The 17,158-nt window shown below is 36.8% G+C and overlaps 1 protein-coding gene across 2 annotated transcripts in view; it reads left to right on the top strand.

Annotated features, from left to right (window-relative positions):
* Positions 1 to 17,158, top strand: part of cacna1fb (calcium channel, voltage-dependent, L type, alpha 1F subunit) — a 40,066-nt gene that overhangs the window by 11,052 nt on the left and 11,856 nt on the right. For both annotated transcript variants that reach the window (XM_027167291.2, XM_047800024.1), the window contains exons 5-34: positions 174 to 316; positions 1,226 to 1,378; positions 1,716 to 1,912; positions 2,676 to 2,779; positions 4,154 to 4,305; positions 4,523 to 4,597; positions 4,885 to 4,966; positions 5,561 to 5,587; positions 6,795 to 6,955; positions 7,442 to 7,667; positions 8,613 to 8,820; positions 8,953 to 9,073; positions 9,191 to 9,266; positions 10,605 to 10,659; positions 10,757 to 10,811; positions 10,937 to 11,039; positions 11,227 to 11,356; positions 12,347 to 12,406; positions 12,530 to 12,636; positions 13,164 to 13,251; positions 13,336 to 13,443; positions 14,783 to 14,835; positions 14,953 to 15,099; positions 15,198 to 15,399; positions 15,492 to 15,650; positions 15,781 to 15,891; positions 16,001 to 16,084; positions 16,595 to 16,723; positions 16,823 to 16,888; positions 17,039 to 17,130. In XM_027167291.2, the coding sequence (XP_027023092.2) occupies positions 174 to 316; positions 1,226 to 1,378; positions 1,716 to 1,912; positions 2,676 to 2,779; positions 4,154 to 4,305; positions 4,523 to 4,597; positions 4,885 to 4,966; positions 5,561 to 5,587; positions 6,795 to 6,955; positions 7,442 to 7,667; positions 8,613 to 8,820; positions 8,953 to 9,073; positions 9,191 to 9,266; positions 10,605 to 10,659; positions 10,757 to 10,811; positions 10,937 to 11,039; positions 11,227 to 11,356; positions 12,347 to 12,406; positions 12,530 to 12,636; positions 13,164 to 13,251; positions 13,336 to 13,443; positions 14,783 to 14,835; positions 14,953 to 15,099; positions 15,198 to 15,399; positions 15,492 to 15,650; positions 15,781 to 15,891; positions 16,001 to 16,084; positions 16,595 to 16,723; positions 16,823 to 16,888; positions 17,039 to 17,130 (3,474 nt within the window). The remainder of the gene's footprint in view (positions 1 to 173; positions 317 to 1,225; positions 1,379 to 1,715; positions 1,913 to 2,675; positions 2,780 to 4,153; positions 4,306 to 4,522; positions 4,598 to 4,884; positions 4,967 to 5,560; positions 5,588 to 6,794; positions 6,956 to 7,441; positions 7,668 to 8,612; positions 8,821 to 8,952; positions 9,074 to 9,190; positions 9,267 to 10,604; positions 10,660 to 10,756; positions 10,812 to 10,936; positions 11,040 to 11,226; positions 11,357 to 12,346; positions 12,407 to 12,529; positions 12,637 to 13,163; positions 13,252 to 13,335; positions 13,444 to 14,782; positions 14,836 to 14,952; positions 15,100 to 15,197; positions 15,400 to 15,491; positions 15,651 to 15,780; positions 15,892 to 16,000; positions 16,085 to 16,594; positions 16,724 to 16,822; positions 16,889 to 17,038; positions 17,131 to 17,158) is intronic.

Raw genomic sequence — 17,158 nt, 5'->3', positions numbered from 1 at the left:
TTCTTCTTCTTCTTCTTCTTCTTCTTCTTCTTCTTCTTCTTCTTAGTAGTAGTAGTAGTAGTAGTAGTAGTAGTAGTAGTAGTAGTAGCAGTAATAGTAGTAATAATAGTAGTAGCAGTAACAACAGCAATAATTATTGTGCAATACCTTTTTTGTGCTTGTGTGTGTTGTAGATTGTTCAGTGTAGTGTTGGAGACAGCAACCAATAAATCTGGGGAAACACACCACATACCAGGGAAGCCAGGAGGCCTGGATGTGAAAGCACTCAGAGCTTTCAGAGTCTTACGACCTCTCAGACTTGTTTCAGGAGTTCCAAGTCAGTCTGTGTGTGTGTGTGTGTGTGTGTGTGTGTATCTGTGTGTATCTGTGTGTATCTGTGTGTGTTTATGCTTGTCTTTTATTTATCTTTGGTGCAGTATGTCACAGGATGTACAGAGAATTTCAAGTTGTTAGGATCAAGAAAATAACTAATATAATATTTTATAACGCTCAAAAATATTTAGAATGCCAATATCATACTACAGTACCAACTAATATGAATCAATATGAAAAAAAAAAAACCTGGAAAACATGACAATTTATTAGCACTGTACAGTACAGCTACTGTATCTACTACCGCATGTAAGAGAAATGAGCATGAAGCTCCCTTTTCCCAAAGAAGGTACATCCATCATTTTTACTAATAAATACTTCTATCTATAAAATTAGCAAATGTTTCTCACTGTAGAAATTTTGGACTAATATCATGTAAACTATGTGCTGAGTGAAAGGCTGATTGACCTTGATTAGGATTATGTACTAGATATTATGCGGCACAGCCTTTTTGGCCCTTGTGGCAGTTGTGTCCAATTCAATAGCTGTAGTATAGAAGCATAACTAAGCCTGGGTTGTTATTTCAACCTTTGGATTTGCTTAACATCTTCACAATAGCTTGAGTCATCTTTGTAGCCCAAAGTCATGATATTGTACAGTAAAGAGTTCAATCAGAGCTAAGGCAAAGATGCTTGTAATGATATATGATCATAGCTTAAACTATAAAAGCAGCTTTGAATATTGCAGATTGCTGATATTGCAGATTGCTGATTTTTATTATCAGACACTACATTTTCTTTGTATTTTCTACAGTGATGAATTTTGAAAAGATGTGGATAAAAAATATTGGGTGACATTTGTTCTTGTTTGTAGTAATCTCTTTCTCTGTCTTTTTTTTTTTTTATATCTCTAGGTTTGCAGATTGTGCTGAACTCCATCATGAAAGCTATGGTTCCTTTACTGCACATCTCTCTTCTTGTCCTGTTTGTCATAATCATCTATGCAATAATTGGCCTGGAGCTCTTCATTGGCCGCATGCACAAGACATGCTACTTTATTGGCACAGGTTAATGTTCACACACACAAACATTGCTTGACAAATGTACACACTATGTTTACACATATTTTGCAATAAACCAGAAGTGTTAGACTGACAGTGTTAAAATGAATGTATCTAACATTAATGACATCAATATGTCAGAAATACCATACAAGATATAAGGAAATACATGGAAATAAACTCTGAAATCACATTAGGAAAAATAATTGTCTATTATGTAAATTATAAATAATTTCATGTAATAAAAACTCTTGAATGTAAAAAATGTGATATGACATTTAGGGTAATTTGCTCACAACAAATTTCTCATTCTCTCTAAAATCTCACTCTCTTTTTCTCTCAGAGGACTTTGCAGATGATGATCCGGTTCCATGTGCGTTCACCGGTCATGGTCGGCAATGTATTGTAAATGGTTCAGAGTGCAGAGGAAAGTGGGATGGGCCGAACGGCGGCATCACTAACTTTGATAATTTCTTCTTTGCCATGCTGACTGTTTTCCAGTGCATTACAATGGAGGGCTGGACCGATGTTCTTTACTGGGTAAGCTTATATATATATATATATATACACAAAATTTTATAGGATGGCTGTCACATACATATGCACATATACACACCTGTGCTGAATTTAATCCGTACAGAGTCACGGTTAATTTGCATAAAATGGAGAGAATCAATATTCAAAGGCTGGAATTGAATAGAAAGGGAATGGCCCCCTGTTGCTATATCTCTTTCTAGTGTTAACATGCTAGGGGTTTTCCCACATTTAATTGACTACGGATATCTATATGTGTGCATGTATGTGACAGATATAATATCCAAGGTGCCTCCTTGCTATGCGCCTGGTGTTCCTGGGGAAGTCTTTGAATACACTGTGACCCAGATCTGGATAATGTGTTACACTGAAATAAATGACATCTTAGCAAGCAAATATATTTTGATCATAACCAAAATGATCTAGTATTTCCTATGTAAAGACTAAAATAAACCTTCTTGTAGACATATAAATTAAACCTTCTTCTAGACATATTTGACTCATTTTAAGGTATTTTAATTTTAATTGTACGCATTTGTTCCTAGAAAGAAGCTAAAGTGTCTGCCAATAGATTAAGAAATTATAAAACTTAGAAATAGTTAATAAATAATAGTAAATAACTTAATAGTCTTTGATTTAGTTTACTGTGACTAATTTTAAGGTAATATTACTTGCTAAAATATGAAATAAAATGAAATGAATGAATGATTAAAAGAAATATTAGATGCTATGTTTTGTGCGTTATGCTTTGTGTGTTTTCTTTGAGTAGATGAATGATGCTATAGGTTTTGAGCTGCCCTGGGTCTACTTTGTAAGCCTGGTCATCTTTGGATCTTTTTTTGTCCTCAACCTTGTATTGGGTGTGTTGAGCGGGTAAGTAGACAGACAGACAGACAGACACTAACACCAGCAGTGTATGTTTCTATAAACTGTTCTTTCTTATACTTGTGGTAAATTTGAAGAATTGTGTGTTGTCCTGCAGGAAACTGTTAATTATCCATTGAAGTTGCAGTTAAGAGAACTGGGAATGTTCAGGTGCAATATATGTAGAGTTGGAAATAATCCTTTCTTTTAGTGTTGGTATTACCATCTGTCTTTTGATGATCCGATCACAAACACAGACAAATAGGTTTTTACACACGTCTCAAATGTGTCTCTGCTCACTGCTTATGATCTCATTAAGTCAGTAGGTTTTCAAAAAGTGCCAAAAAGCCCCAGATATACTAGAAAGTAGCAAAACATTTTGTGTATTTACTGTAGTCACTGAATGCCATTTCCTTCATAAACCATTGGACAATAAGATCAGTCTTAAAAAGCTGTTCTCAAACTGTCATCTGGCAGTGGTGCAGATGTTCTGCAGCATCCCTGGTCTGATGCTGAGCTTGGGTTACTGTCTGTTTGAAGCTCCTGTGCATGGTCTGCTCCGGGTTCTTTGTTTTCTCCCCAACCCTATAAACCATGCTAGTGCTTGGATATATGTGTCTGTGTTTTTCTACGGCATGCAATAGATACCACATTTTATTCAGATTATGTTCCTGCCTCACACCCAGTTGTTCCAGTGATCCTGACCTAGATAAAGTGCTTACTGAAAGTGAGTGAGAGAGTGACAGCTGCATTTAGTCAAACCATAGCCACAGACATGACAGGGATTTAAAAAAAAATGATTCCCCCAATCACACAGCTCTAATGACTACAGTGCACAAGGCTATAAACTCCAAAACAAAAGCTTCATTGTAGCTATACATTTCTGTGTATATTCAACAGAAAGGAGTTCGTCATGGTTACATTCGGACTATTTGTTTCATAGATTTAGTACAGCAATTGTCTATAATTACTGTTATGATACCATTCAATAGCTGTGTATACACTGCCAAAATATTGCTTGTTCTAAACCAAGGTTTAACTGATATCATTCTCTATGTAACGAATCATGTTTAGAAACATTCAATTCATCTCCATTGGCAACAATTCTATAGTAATGAGCAGAGAATGATAACACAAAGCACAGATATGAAATATGTATGTATAGCAAGTACGCATGTTATATATAGATTAAATGTATGGAAAATGCCTGCAGGTTGCAAAAACTTGTTGAAAAAAATTCCACTCTTTATATTTATGTGGCTAGACAGTTCAAAAATAACTCAAATGCATAAAAAAACCCTGCCCTAACAGTCTTTTTGATTTATTACTGTTCATTCTAGATCTCTGTGGTGTGTGTTTGTGTGTGTGTTTGTGTGTGAGTAGTGAATTCTCTAAGGAGCGAGAGAAGGCTAAAGCACGTGGGGATTTTCAGAAGCTACGGGAGAAACAGCAGCTGGAGGAGGACTTGTGTGGCTATATGGACTGGATCATGCAGGCTGAGGACATTGACGAGTTTAACGAGGACGGAAACAGACGTGAGCTCATGCATGCGTTTCCCTTTGATTCAACATGGCACTGTATCTTAAATTAATAAACAGAAAACATAGCAAATAATTCTCTGAATTAAAAGTATTTATGTTTATATTCAGTTTTTGCACATGTATTTATTAATATGAATATGGTGCATATGATTCTTTCCCTAGGCTTTATTCCAAAATCACACTAACACTAGTTTCCTGCTCTCCCTCTCAGGTGTGACCCTGCGTGACCTGGCTGACAAAAAGCGAGGAAAGTTCAGCTGGTTCACCCACTCCAACGAGACCCACGGTACAGCCAATCAGAGGAAGCCTTTCTACTCATCAACTCCACCTACCAGCTAAATATAGTGCTACTTGACTTTAGCTCGAATTGTACATCATTGTACAAAATCTGGGCCTCTCTCTATTTGATTCACAGTAAATGACTTGACCCTGTTCTAGATTTGATTGCCTGTATGCAGTCGACATTCAAAAAATAGAATAGCTCTCTTCAAATTTTTCTTTTGCATTTTTCCCACCATGCCTCTGTATTTAAACACATTGTCTGTATGTTTCTCTGTCTTTCTTATTATTTAGCAAGTCTTCCAGCAAGTGAAACAGCCTCAGAGAACACAGAAAATATAGATGAAGAACACACTGACTGTTGTGCTGCTTGCTGGTAACACACACACATACACACACACATACACACACACACACGCACACACACACACGCACGCACGCACGCACGCACGCACACACACACACACACACACACACACACACACACACACAGAGGAGCAAAGAAAAAGTAATTATGGGTTTTTGTTTATTTATTTAATTTAATTAAATTTTTTTTTTTTGGAAATACTCCTATATTTAGGAGTAATTTCCACATAGATGTTTATACAGAGCCTTTTATTTCTGAAATTTCCACACATTAGTTTATAGGCCTACTTTAAGTTATTTAGGTTTAATTAAACATATTTGGTGAGACACATAGGCTAATGACATAAAAAGCAATACCATGCAGATGGACTAAAAAGTGTTTAGTTTGTTTAAATCGAAAAAGAAGAAGGTTTATAATCTTATTATCGAAATACAAATTATGTTTGTTGTTCATGTTAGAGGTGCAGTTGGTCAGCTGATGTTGCTCTTTGCCTTTGCCGCAGTGTCTCATTACTTCCATTAAGTGCACTTCATAGTTTTAGGCATTTTTGGTTTGTGTGTCTCTTGTCTTATTTTTTCTCTGTTTTGTTCTATTCTGTCATAGTGCTTGGATAATGAAAAACCCCTGCTGGTGAGTATGGGCCTGAGAGTTTACTGCTAGGTTAATTAACATGCCAGAAAAAATGATTTCATGCCTTGGTGCAATGTCCTCCAGCTATTAGCCTTCAGTTTATGTTCTTAATTAGCGGTTAAAAACGATTAGGGTCACGTTGGATGTTTTAGCAGGGTTTTTGTTTATTTATTTAATTTAATTTAATTATTTTTTTTTGGAAATACTCCTAATTGATCTTAGTTTAATGATCTAAGTATAATAACTATAAAACTTTTTGCAACCTTTTAACTGTAAAATAATTTCCACATAGATGTTTATACAGAGCCTTTTATTTCTGAAATTTCCACACATTAGTTTATAGGCCTACTTTAAGTTATTTAGGTTTAATTAAACATATTTGGTGAGACAAATAGGCTAATAACTGTAAGAACTTAATAATGCATGTAATAACTTTAGTGATAGTGGGCTGTGATTTCCAACACTGTAACAAAAATGAGCGTCCTCTCGGTTACGCTTACTGAACGTTTGGTTTATTGCTATAAATCCTATTCACACACACACACACACACACACACACACACACACACACACACACACACACACACACACACACACACACAAAATAATGGGAAACTACTTATATTATATTAGTATTATTACAGTCAGTGCTGTGTCAGGGATGATTGGGTTTACATATATACAGCATTATGATGCCCAACTATCAGCACTGTCTGATTCTAAAGTAACTGTGTAAACAAAACAGACATAACTGAGGGTCTTGAAAGTGATACTACACTCTAATTAGAAAAAGGATTCATTTATTACACTGTGGATTGCATGAGCACTGCTGCTTGTTCAGGAGTTCACAGTATGAGCTAATGGACAGATGCTGTTTAAAGGAGAAGCCGGCAGTCACGATGATGAACACATTACAGTTATTTTATTTTATTATAATACTATTTATAACACTCAACAACTGCAAGTTTGAAATACAGAAGAATTACACATTTTATGTGCTAGAATAGTCATACTACTTTGGGTAACTTTTGTGGTTTGGGACGCAGCCTTTTTACTGCAAAGTGGAAAATTGCAATATTTTACATGCTTTTTCTTTAAGTAGTACAATTTACAATGACTGGTTGTAACACTTTTCTTTCTGCATTTGAAATTTTACTTGATTTTGTGACTGTGTGGAAGTAGTTTTTGTTCCTATGTTTGTCGTCAGTCGCACATTGCGCCGGTGGAACCGTGGCATTCGGAGAAACTGTCGAAAAGCCGTAAAATCGGTGACATTCTATTGGCTGGTGTTGATTCTGGTGTTTCTCAACACGGCCCTGAGCGCATCAGAGCACTATAACCAACCAGACTGGCTCACTGAAGTGCAGGGTGTGTATAAGACTCACTGTTAGTCTTTTATAAGTCTTTTACTTATTTCATTATTATTAGAATAGCTCACCTTAATACATTTGTTTAGTAAGTAAGTAGTAAGCAAATAATAAAGCTAAGAACATATGTACATTTTGACAAAGCCATAAATTAGGACAAAATTATTAGTAAGTATTGATTTATTTTTTTCTATGCCAGAGGCAGCAAAATGACCCGTTTACACAAAGGATTAATTTAAATATATTAATAATTCATTTTTATATTAGTGGCACCAATGTGTTAAAAAGAAAACTTGTTTTTTATCGAGCAATTTTTTGAACAAAAGAACCAACAACATGTTTTTTTCTTATCCTGAATTATTGCTTTATAGCATGAACATCTCTAACTGTTGGGTCCTAAAATGTATTTATTTATTATTTACCCCTGTATGTGGTTTCATATAAAATTCTTATTCATACCCATTTGTTCTTTTCATGTTATTTGCAGAAATTGCCAACAAGGTGCTTCTGTCCCTTTTCACATTTGAGATGTTGCTGAAGATGTACAGTCTGGGGCTACAGGCTTACTTTGTAGCCTTCTTCAATCGTTTTGACTGTTTTGTGGTGTGTGGAGGAATCCTGGAGACTGTGCTGGTGGAGATGGAGATCATGCCACCTCTCGGCATTTCTGTACTGCGCTGCGTTCGGTTGCTAAGGATCTTCAAAGTCACACGGTATGCAGGCCACGTTCAGGAAAGGACACAAAATATCAATTCCCCAAAGCCCATCAGCTCAAAAATAATCTTTAAATGGTAGAGGAAGCATTACATCGAACACCCGCTGTACCAGTTAACACTACTGAAGTTGCAGCTGTCACTGGCAATAACAAAATTAATTCATCTTTCTCAGTAGCTCAGAGAAACAGATAAAAATAAATTGAGATATACAATTGAACTTTCTACACATTTATATTTGTATGCGAAAGATTTATTTTATTGTCTTTTATATATTTTATTATATTTGAATGTGATGATAATATACTGTTATTACATTTTTGTATAAAAATATCCAAACCTGTTGATGCATCATATCCAGAATGGTATTTCATTCGGCTGCATCAAAACAAAATATAAAATTAATATTTCATTATTTTAATATAGTGTTTAATAAAGCTCTGATTAATTAGGAACAAACAGAAAAACACTAGCTATTATCTGTATGGGGAAAAAGTAGGAAAAAATGTAGAGAACTGACATCAATGAAAATATCTGATTCCATAACAAAAATTTTTAATCAACCATTTTTACATCAAATCTAATTTCTTTAATATAAATGACAAGTTTTGTCCCTTATATATTTGAAGGCAAGAAAGTGTTTTGTTTCCAGTTTTCGGCTGCTGACGGCTTTACAGTTCATATAACATAAAAAGCAATACCATGCACATGGATTAAATAGTGTTTTGTTTGTTTAAATCGAAAAAGAAGAAGGTTTATAATCTTATTATCGAAATACAAATTTGCAATGCTTTTGGGAAACTGCATTCTTTTCTTCACACTAGTGCTGATTTTGCTAATTGATTTGTTCCTATGTTGAATTTTACATGTTTGTGTTGTTCACCTATTGCTTGAATGAAAAGAATTGGTTTTTAATTGGTGTGCTAATTTCTTGACACCCCACAGCCATTGGACAGCTCTGTCCAATCTGGTAGCATCTCTACTTAACTCTATGAAGTCCATTGCATCTTTGCTGCTGTTGCTTTTCCTTTTCCTCATAATCTTCGCTCTGCTGGGGATGCAGCTGTTTGGTGGCAAGTTCAACTTTGATGAAACACAGACAAAAAGAAGCACCTTCGATGCTTTTCCCCAGGCTCTTCTCACCTGCTTTCAGGTCAGACTAACTCATGAGAATATAGTTTTTGTCATATATTTGTATATTTAATAATACAATAATCTTATGCACATGTGGCTGAGGGTGATGGATTAGACACGTGTCTTCTTAAGACTTCATTTCGATGCCCAGATCCTAACGGGCGAGGACTGGAACATGGTGATGTACGATGGAATTATGGCATACGGAGGCCCTGTGTTTCCTGGTATGATTGTGTGTCTGTATTTTGTCATTCTCTTCATCTGTGGTAACTGTATCCTTTTACACTGAACTATACAGAGACATGAGTATTGAAGCCATAAATATTTACAGCTAATGTGTGGGTGTTCACTTCTCTGGTCATATTGTGGCCTTAACTAACTTTTCTCAGACATCCTACTGAATGTTTTCTTGGCTATTGCTGTGGACAACTTAGCAGGGGCAGATGGAGATGACAAAAAAAAGGAGTAAAATATTTTTTGACTACTTTTTATAGTATTACTGCTATATTATATTGTTACATATTTGTTATCTGGTATTGTTTATGGTACAAACAATACAAAAATGTAGTGCAGTACACAGGACAGAATAAATGAGGATGAGTTTTGTAGCTTGTCTTAGCCTTAGATGTTTAATGTACTGTTCACTTGGCTGATCAAGACTATACTTAATCTCGCCAGTTAAACTCATTGATATTCTGCTTCAATGTGTGTATGCACGTTTGCTCAAACAGGAAAAAAAAAACACTGGACATGAATGAGCTTTAAAGTGAATTAAAAAATAAAGGTTGGCTATATCAGTCTGTCTAGTTAGGAAGTGAAATCAGTGACAACAGGTGCACTGGGAAGGCAAAAGCAAGACAACCCCTGAAAAGGGAATGGTTTTGTTGATGATGGCTTCAGCCAGTTGCTTTCTCCCTGTCCTTCCTGGTTGATTTGTCTGTAGTTTTGTGTTTTGTTAGGGTCCTTGTCACTGTTTGTAGCATGAGGCAGTAACTACAACCCAGTCAGGTTGTACAGGTAGTCCAGTTACATCAGGCTGGCACATCCATACGTGCTGTCACAAGAAGGTTTTGGTTCTTCTCCCAGCGAAGTTTAGAGCATGGAGGATATACTGGGACATGGGCCATCATACAAGGAGAACTGGACAGAGTTCACAGTCCATCATCGTGGAGCTCGATTGGTATATAAGTGAAACTATTTTAGGGACCAAAATATATTTGACAAACATGATTAAAACAGCATTTTGCACTTGGTGGCAAATTCATGCTTAGTTGTTTCCATCTCTTTTGAAATTGCTTCTTCTCACTGATAAATTTGTACTTTCTGCCTGTTGTTAAGAAAAAAAAATTCATTGAATTAATTTGCACTTGTAGCCTCTCGCATTTTAGATAATTGTATTAAAACAGTCTGTTGCCACAGTCATGTGAAAGAAAAAAATGCAGCATGCTGGCCAGCAGGTCATCTGATTTACATCTTAAGGAAGACGTTGTAGGCCAGTTAAAATCTTCCAGGCCATATGTCTGCAAGCCACATTTGACCCCGGTGCCAGACAGGCCTTTCTCTAGAAGCTTGCCTGGTAAACCTGTATCTTGGTTGTTGCTCCTGTAATGTCAGTCATAGGGTCTGCCACACTGAGTGAAATGACTACTGTACTGTAGGTGATATCAAGTGTTGTGAAGGTAGTGGATTTTACTTAATGCCTATTGATTGTCCATTCTCTCTCTCTCTCTCTCTCTCTCTCTCTCTCTCTCTCTCTCTCTCTCTCTCTCAGCCATGTGTGTCATTTGTTTTCATTTCTTACAGAGAAAAGAAACAGGGAGAGGAAGGCGAGATAGAGGAGGAGAATACAGACGCTAAGGTTTATTCAGAGTATTTGATCATTTTATTTATTATAACGGGTTAATGGGAGCAATCATGTCTATGCTGAGGATTTGTTACTTGTTTTCTTCATCCAGATTGACTTAGATGAGTATGAGGAAGAGGAGGAGCAAGATGAAGGAGATGATGAAGGTAAACTATAATAGTAAAATACTGACCAATATAGTTGAATATAGTAATGTTCTTCAAACGTTTTAGCATATGTTGCTTTTTTCATAAAACTTTTTATTCATTTCTGTTTTTCTCTGCCTCAAAAGAAGGAGGGACTCAGCTGAATGTGGCTGATTTTGCTCCTCCAAAAGAAAAAGTTGTGCCAATTCCAGAAGGCAGTGCTTTCTTCTGCCTCAGCAAGACCAACCCGTAAGCCTGAGAAACATGTGCTCACAAACAAAAACACATGCAACTAAGGCAATAACAGCTATGTGATACATTATGTCATGATTGTGCACACTCACCCTGTTCATGCTCTCTCTCTCTCTCTCTCTCTCTCTCTCTCTCTCTCTCTCTCTCTCTCTCTCTCTCTCTCTCTCTCTCCCCCTCTCTCTAGAATAAGAGTAGGCTGTCATACTGTGATCAATCATCACATCTTTACTAACCTGATCCTGGTATTCATCATCCTCAGCAGTATCTCTCTGGCTGCCGAGGACCCTATCAGAGCACACTCCTTCAGAAATAATGTGAGTCTCACACACACACACACACACACACACACACACACACACACACACACACACACACACACACACACACACACACACACACACACACACACACACACATAGATAACTTTTTGTAGCTGATATTGGAACAATGTTATTCTAAGCACTTGGTGAGTATTATAATGACTTTACTAATCTTTGATATTGGAATGTAATAGTATAGGAGTTGTGTTGTCATGATGATCTGGTTACTTTAACTACCTGTGTCTGGTTTAGTATGAGTCTGTTCTTGTTTTTGAATAGGCTGTGGAAAAATCCCACATGTAGCATACAGCATGTATGATCTCATTTTAAAGGAAACCTATTCTTTACCTTTTTAATTAAGCATTATTAACAGTGTAGTTAGAGAGTAGCCTGAACTCAGAGTGTCCCTTTAGATCTTTAGCCTCATTGTGCTGCAATTCTGGCTATAATATAACTTCACGTGATGTGAACTTCCGGCACTGTTAAACGTGCATAAAGAATTATGAACTTACTTCTTGAGTTATTTACAGAGATATGGAGAAAAATCGGCACTAAACAAGCAGTCATTAATACTTATTTTTATGTAAGGATAGGATACCTGTGATTTCATAAATAACCATTAGACATGCAGAAACATTTTCTCCTTATTAAAAACAAAACAAAACAAAATAGTTCTTAGAGGAATGAATACAAATCTGTGTAAATGCACTCAGTGTCCTTGTTGGAGTCAAGTGCTCAAACACACACATTACACACACACTGCAGATGTCCTGATTGGCATGTTAGATGTTACTCTTCATGCCAGCTGAGGAAGTGTTTTTCTGCACCATGCAATCAGTCACCTCTGAGCTCATCAGACGGAGAGGAATGCCATGTGCCATGGCTTTGCTACAGACACGTCATATCCACATCTGTCTGTGTTTTACTCTCTGTCTCTCTGTCTCTCTGTCTTCTGAATGGTTTTGGTCTGTTTGATATGATCAGGTCCTGGGCTATGCTGATTATGCTTTCACCTCCATATTCACAGTAGAAATTCTTCTCAAGGTACCAATTCATCTCTTTAAATATCTGGCACTTCCTAAGCAAGAAAAAAAAGTTACACATTGCAGTAAATCACATTATATTTAAAATTCTCAAATTTTTTCTTTTTTCTGTTTTTCCCTGCAGATGACGGTCTATGGGGCGTTTTTGCATAAGGGCTCATTCTGTAGGAACTGGTTTAATCTGTTGGATCTTCTGGTTGTCAGTGTGTCTTTGGTTTCCTTCTTCCTACAGTGAGTCTAACACACTCAACTTCATGGAACATGTCATTAAACTTCATTTAAATGTCTAGTATTATTTAAATGCATGTATTTTCTCTCATTCTCTGCTGATGCATCAATGAGATGTTCTGAGTCTAAGTGGATGTATGGAGCCCTCTGGTGGACAAAGAGAACATTTTAATTAATGTGATTGTAATGTAATGTTAAAGTGGACCATGATTTACATTTTTGCATTAAACAGCATTTAAAACGAATGGTATGGGTGTATGGAGCTTTATGAACTGGGTGACTGTGGGATATTTCAATGATTAATTTCATACCTTCTTGTTCCTACATTACACATCTCTCTCTCTCTCTCTCTCTCTCTCTCTCTCTCTCTCTCTCTCACTCTCTCTCTCTCTCTCTCTCTCTCTCTCTCTCTCTCTCTCTCTCACACACACACACACACACACACACACACACACACACACACACACACACACACACACACACACACAAACACACACGTATCTCTTTCCATCTCTCTTTTCTCATCTCAGTTCAAGTGCTATCTCCGTAGTGAAGATCCTGAGAGTGCTGCGAGTACTCAGACCTCTCCGAGCCATCAACAGAGCCAAAGGTCTAAAGGTACCACGGTGTATGTGTATGTTTATTTGTTTAATGCACTTATATACTGTAGTGCAGAACTTTCTAATCCATGTGTTTCTTCAGCATGTGGTCCAGTGTGTGTTCGTGGCTATACGGACCATTGGGAATATTATGATTGTTACTGCTCTGCTTCAGTTCATGTTTGCATGCATCGGTGTTCAACTCTTTAAGGTATTTGATAATTCACTACTTTTGTCTCTGTATGTCTTCTCTGTGACACCAGTCATACAGGCAGCATGTTTCAGTTTTGTTGATTATATTGTTAACCCCCATTCACTGTTTAAATCTACTTGTGTGATCATGAAATACGTTCTTTAGACACCTTCTCTTTAGTGATTTTTTTTAACATCCTACTTGGAGTTATTGTACATGCTTCCTGGCTGATCACATAGAGTTTTGTTTGAAATTTTGATTGCCTTGAGGTTTTGTTATTTTTGTTGAAGCGATCAGTTACTACACAGAACTTCTTACCTATTAAAACAGGCATAATTTTATTTAATCACACTATTTCCAGCAGCACTGAAATGACAGTCTGAGTTTTCTGTGTTTATTATGTATACCAGGCTTCCTTCACATATTCATGCATCATTAATGTGACTTGCATTTTGTCAAGTTGGCACAGAAGAGGTTATATCATTTTTTTCAAATGTACTTAATTTTGTTTGTTTAGTGCCTATAGCATTAGATTAATACCTTTGGATATAGATCGATTTAGATTCCTGATGGTCAAGCCAGAGGCAACAGTGGCAATGAAATTCTCAATATGAGAAAGAATCCTGGAGGGGAAATTGACTGTAAAGGGAGCTCATCCTCTTCTGGGTGTGAATGTAAATGCAGTGTATACAGAGATTTAGAGAAATGGAAATGAGTACTGTGTTATAGAGTGTTCTACAGTATATAGAGTGCCACAGTGCAACATTTAGGTTTAACACAAGGTTCAGCATCTGATATTTTCTATACAAATGCATCATAAGAGATTGATTTAATTTAAACTTAAAGAACTGTAGAAACATTATAGAAAACCAGTATATCCCATCATACTTAAACTTTCATTATTTTCTCAGTGATGCTCTACATCCATTTCACAGCATCTGATCTTCGCATGGCTTTGACTATAATTTGAACATTATGAAAAATGTTTTTTCAGTCATTACTTTAACGGCATAGATGTGCTCTCAGCTGTGTTTGAAGATTTTAAAGAAAAGAGGATGGTAGTCTTCCTTCATTAACACCATCTTTAAACCTGCGCCCACAGACAGATACACACACACACCACATGTAGGATGGCCGAGCATGTGAACGTGTGCCTGTTTCCATAAATACTATATAGATAGAAACATTTATTGAGACAACAGTCTGATATATTGGCCAGTAATTTTACAATGTACAAGTATATTTCTATAAAAGATGATTAATAAAGTAAAAAGAAATCGAGAGTTAAAACAGTTGGGGTCGTTGTGTTAGAGGAAGTTGAGCTCATTAGAATGAAATATTGTGTCTCATATTGCAGGGTAAATTTTATCGCTGCACAGACGAGGCAAAGCACACACCCGAGCAGTGCAAGTGAGTGATTTAAATGCCATGCTAATCTTGAATTATCTATGTGGACTTTATGAAATGTCATTATGCTTTTATGGAGTTTTGGTGTCAAATTGAGTATGTGTGTGTGACATACTGTAGAGGCACGTTCGTGATCTATAAAGATGGTGATGTGAATCACCCCTTCGTACGGCAGCGTATTTGGCACAACAGTGAGTTTAACTTTGACAACGTTCTGATGGGAATGATGGCTTTGTTCACTGTGTCCACCTTCGAAGGCTGGCCTGCGTAAGTCACCATGGTGTTACATCGCAGTTCAAATGTAACTGTCCATCTTGCCTTGCTTTATAAATGCTCTCTTTTGTCCCTTCCCTCTTGTGTCCCAGGCTCCTCTACAAGGCTATCGATGCCAACTCAGAGAACCACGGCCCCATCTACAACTCTCATGTGGAAATCTCAGTCTTCTTTATTGTTTACATTATCATCATTGCCTTCTTCATGATGAACATCTTCGTAGGTTTCGTCATCATCACTTTCCGGGAACAGGGAGAGGCAGAGTTTAAGAACTGTGAGCTGGACAAGAACCAGGTTAGAACTGGAATATTTTTCAGCATATTCTGCATTGCAACTATGTTTTTCAATCTTTCATGTTGCTGTTTCTATCTTTCATATTTATACAGAGACAATGTGTGGAATATGCTCTGAAAGCACAGCCACTGAAGCTGTACATCCCAAAGAACCCAGTGCAGCATAAATTTTGGTTAATGATCAACTCCACAGGGTTTGAGTACATCATGTTTGTGTTGATTCTCCTCAACACAGTCACTTTGGCTGTTCAGGTAAACCACAGTACTTTAATGAGTCATGTATAGTAGTTAATCTCTACATTAAAACATTAATTTTAGACATAATTCTTTAAAGGTATGTCTCAATTGTTTGAAAATTCTTTTTATTGTTATGCTTTCCTAGCATTATGAGCAGTCTAAACTCTTCAGCTATGTCATGGACATCCTCAACATGGTCTTTACAGGCCTCTTTACTGTGGAGATGATTGTCAAGTTGTTAGCCCTCAGACTCAAGGTTTATTTTCTAATGTATCATGTTTATTTAACTTCACACCATTACCTTTATCAGTCATACTTGTCTTTCTGATATGTCAAGCAGTAACTGAAGTTTGTCTTGGCTGCAGCATTATTTTACTGATGCTTGGAACTCCTTTGATGCTCTGATTGTGGTCGGGAGTGTGGTGGACATCGTGGTGACAGAGTTTAGTGTGAGTCTCCCAGCTCATTCTGGTTAAATAAATGATGGAGTATAAATTATAGTGCATAGTGATATGAGAAATCATCCGCACCAGGCATGTGAAACTCATTTTACAGTACAATACAGTAAGTCTTATTGTAAGTGGAATGAAAACATACACTTCTCCCAAGAAATAATAAAATTTTAATGCATGATGTGAATGCAAAAAACCCCCAAAACAATAGCTATTTCACTCTATATGAAACCGTAAATGTATGTTACTATGGTTACGTGGCAGAATATTGATTTAGAATGGTGATTAAACTGACCAAAACTGGCTGTGTATTCAACGTCATTTTCCAACCAGTCAGAATACAATATTCAGACATACTATGGTACTGTATAAGTAAGAGACTATCGGCATGTTTAGTTCTGCAAGTAGATTATTTTTATACCAAGTTAGTGGGGTTAGTGGCCTGAACCTTATCATTTAAGCAGGTTGTGAATTTAACTGTGTCTAGTTCTGGTTTTCAAAAAACAGAGTTCAGAGGACAGTTCCCGGGTGTCAATCACCTTCTTCCGTCTGTTCCGTGTAATGCGATTGGTTAAGCTTCTTAGCAAAGGGGAGGGCATTCGCACACTTCTCTGGACTTTTGTGAAATCTCTCCAGGTCAGACATCACATACAGTACATACACAACTCATCTCTGATTATTACCACAATTGTTTTGTACACAAAAGTAATATATTTTGTTCTACTTTTCCCAAAGGCCTTGCCTTATGTAGCTCTACTTATTGCCATGATCTTCTTTATCTACGCTGTGATTGGTATGCAGGTGGGTGGGGCAAAGATAACAAATTCAGAGTAGTCTTAATAGATGTACAGTATGCTTGAGTTATTAAACATTGTATAGCTAGACATAAACCTACTGCTCTGTCTGTATTTCAGGGGCACAAATGCTTATCTGATGGTCTTTCTCTCGTAGACATTTGGGAAGATTGCCTTGCAGGCCTACACGCCAATCAACCGTAATAACAACTTCCAGACGTTTCCCCAGGCAGTGTTGTTGCTATTCAGGTGAGTGAGTGTGAATACACAACAATCA

The sequence above is a fragment of the Tachysurus fulvidraco genome, chromosome 14, assembly GCF_022655615.1.
Source record: "Tachysurus fulvidraco isolate hzauxx_2018 chromosome 14, HZAU_PFXX_2.0, whole genome shotgun sequence".
Classification (NCBI taxonomy): Eukaryota; Metazoa; Chordata; class Actinopteri; order Siluriformes; family Bagridae; genus Tachysurus; species Tachysurus fulvidraco.
This window is presented reverse-complemented; position numbering and strand designations above follow the sequence as displayed.